The following is a 2,597-nucleotide window of genomic DNA, read 5'->3' as shown; positions in this document are numbered from 1 at the left end:
CAGTTGTTGTGTTGTGGATTAAATTACTCTCGAAGGGCGCAGGTTCAATATCGGGGTCGGACAGGTGAAAAAAAGTGCCATGAAAAAAAATTTTCCTCCGAAAATCGACTGAGGACAGGTTTCATGGAATATAACTATATAAGAGGGGCTTATATTCGAAGTTTTAGCTTGGAAATCGGTCTGTAGAAAAAGTTAACTCTGATGGCGCGTGCGTAACTTTGGTTATCAGAAGTCTCTTACGAGTTGTATTTTCCGACCAGCAACACTTCTGGTTCGTATTGTTAGGTTGACGCAAGTGTGTTTGTCGGAAAACAACGGCGGAGCGATGATTTCGGACATCATAACTCTCCGTGACTCCCGTCCTGCTAATGGAGGTGAGGCGAATAGCGCGCGCCCTGGTGATCGATTATGTATATGTTGTGATTTACCGCCGAAATGAGCAACGGTAATTTGATTATGGAGTTTCATATGGAACTTGTTTTCTTGGGAGAATTTTTGAAGTTTAAAAATTCGCATATCAACTTTTGATGGGTTGGGATTCAACATTGGAGTTTCACCCAAGTGATATGAAAAACATATTTCACGACTACTGCATATCATCGCGAATATTGTGATGGTTTGATAGACTCACTTGAGTTTCACAACCCGTTTTACGTGAAGTGTCATAATGCTATGTGACAAAGGCGATATTGTTCGCGGTGATATGCAGTAGTCGTGGAATATATTCTTCACAAGTGTTTTTCATATCACTAGGGTGGTGAGACTCCAATTTTGGTATGCACATTCCTTTTCAGTGTGTGCTAGAAGATGTACATCTCTACGTAGTGTTCTCGACGACGTCGTCAAGCAAACGCTTCAACCGTTGGTGGCTACTATACGCCTTTGGCTGGTAAGCGGAATCGCTTTCATATTGACGTGGAAATCAGCTCGGAAATTATTAATTATTTTCAACTGTTTTTTAAACTGGAGTTTCACCCGTTAACGTAGAGTGGCGTAATACTCTATGTGAATATGTTTTTTCGATCGATAATACGATTGGTTTCTGTGACATATGCTTTTTACTAGAAGGCTTCATCTGGTAGATAGAATCGTTTAAATTTGATGAAATTTTACTACCCGTTTTACGTGAAGTGGCGTCGTAAAACTCGGTGAAAAACGGGATATTATTCGCGGTGATATGCAGTAGTCGTGAAATATGTTTTTCATGTCACTAGGGTGGTGAAACTCCAATGTAGGATTTTATGATAGTGTATTATCAGCTTTGTATTATTCGTGTCATTTCTCACACTACTGTGTGCTGCTTTTCAGACTGAAGGTCGCATCATGAAAGGGAACGAAGAGGACTTTTTTATACAGGGCGCCAGGCAGGCCTCTAACAATAACAAGAACAACTCGTCTGATATCTGGACAAGTGCATTCACGATAGATTTCGATAAAGTGCCGGCGCTCATCAGTGAGGAAGTGGCGTTAAAGGTGAGCAGCAGTGTTTGCATTCCTCGGCTGAGCTGAGGAGATTCCTCGCGAGTTGTACAAGTTTTGGTTGTAGAAATATACAGAAACCAGTGGAAATTTCCCGAAATTTCCTCCCAGAATTTTCATATTGTCACCAACACATGTAGTTGAGCATGTGCATAATTTCCCTATACTGGGCTGCAGTGTTGGAGAAATATCTGTTTGCTTTCCCCAGCTGAGTACATTGGAGTTTCACCCTAGTGATATGAAAAACACTAGTGGAAAAATATCTCACGACTACTGCATATCACCGCGAATATCGCGTTTTTCGCAGAGTATCACGCCACTTCGCGTAAAACGGGTCGTGAAGCTCCATCATTATGAAATTTCGCAAAATTGTATCAGAATTTTCTCACTGTCATAAATACTGAGATGAAAATTTGCATCGCTCCGCTAGAGCTGTTCAAATTTAGATATTTGTTACGGGTAAATCGATCAACTTTGTACGCCAATGCTGTAGTGAAGGCGATTGGCTGAGTGACCAACAGAAGCAGATACAACAGGAAGAAACTGACCCTGATAGTCTTACTAACATGGTGTGTAAAAAGCGCGCGCCCTGGTAATCGATTTGAAGTCTATAGGTTCAGAAGGCTTATCGGCGGGAAACCTCTCTGGTGTTTAATTTGATGATGAATAAGTATCGCTTGCAGGATCATTTACTGGCGGTGAAAAAGTAGAGGAAAATTTTGGATTTTTCGTCACGCACTACGAAATTTTTCCAGATATTTGCTACTCTCGCAAGGCGACTTCGTGGGCCACCTACTGGACTTGATGAGCGAACAACTGTCGACGCGCGCACAAGGTTTCTATTTGATATACTTTTTGGAATTTTTTTGATGGTTTTTTTTCTGGCAGTGCTGAGAGTTCATACGTTCCGAGACCTCACAGACCACGCGCTGCGACTACAAAGGTTGGGCAGTGCGAGTGGCAATTACGACCAACAATATGAGGAGGAGTTTGACAATAGGCTAACGGCACGTCTTGAAAAATCACGGCTCAGTGACACTGGTGAAAACAGTGTTGGAGGAATATACGTGTGCTTTCCTCAGCTGAGTTCAGCCGTTCTTTCCTTACTAGCTATGGAA

The 2,597-nt window shown here is 42.0% G+C and overlaps 1 protein-coding gene across 1 annotated transcript; it reads left to right on the top strand.

Moving 5' to 3' along the window:
- Nucleotides 1-794: 794 nt before the first annotated feature.
- On the top strand, nucleotides 795-2,189 carry Pmar_PMAR014327 (gamma-tubulin complex component, putative; the record flags this gene model as incomplete). The annotated part of the gene is made up of 4 exons (XM_002782516.1): nucleotides 795-889; nucleotides 1,309-1,473; nucleotides 1,926-2,048; nucleotides 2,094-2,189. Coding segments are annotated over 4 exons (479 nt in total), but the record flags the coding sequence as incomplete, so codon positions are not given.
- Nucleotides 2,190-2,597: the final 408 nt, after the last annotated feature.

The sequence above is a fragment of the Perkinsus marinus genome (genome assembly GCF_000006405.1).
Source record: "Perkinsus marinus ATCC 50983 genomic scaffold scf_1104296939264, whole genome shotgun sequence".
In the NCBI taxonomy this organism is placed as follows: domain Eukaryota; phylum Perkinsozoa; order Perkinsida; family Perkinsidae; genus Perkinsus; species Perkinsus marinus.
The sequence above is the reverse complement of the archived record's forward strand: the minus strand, read 5'-3'. Positions and strand labels throughout refer to the sequence as shown.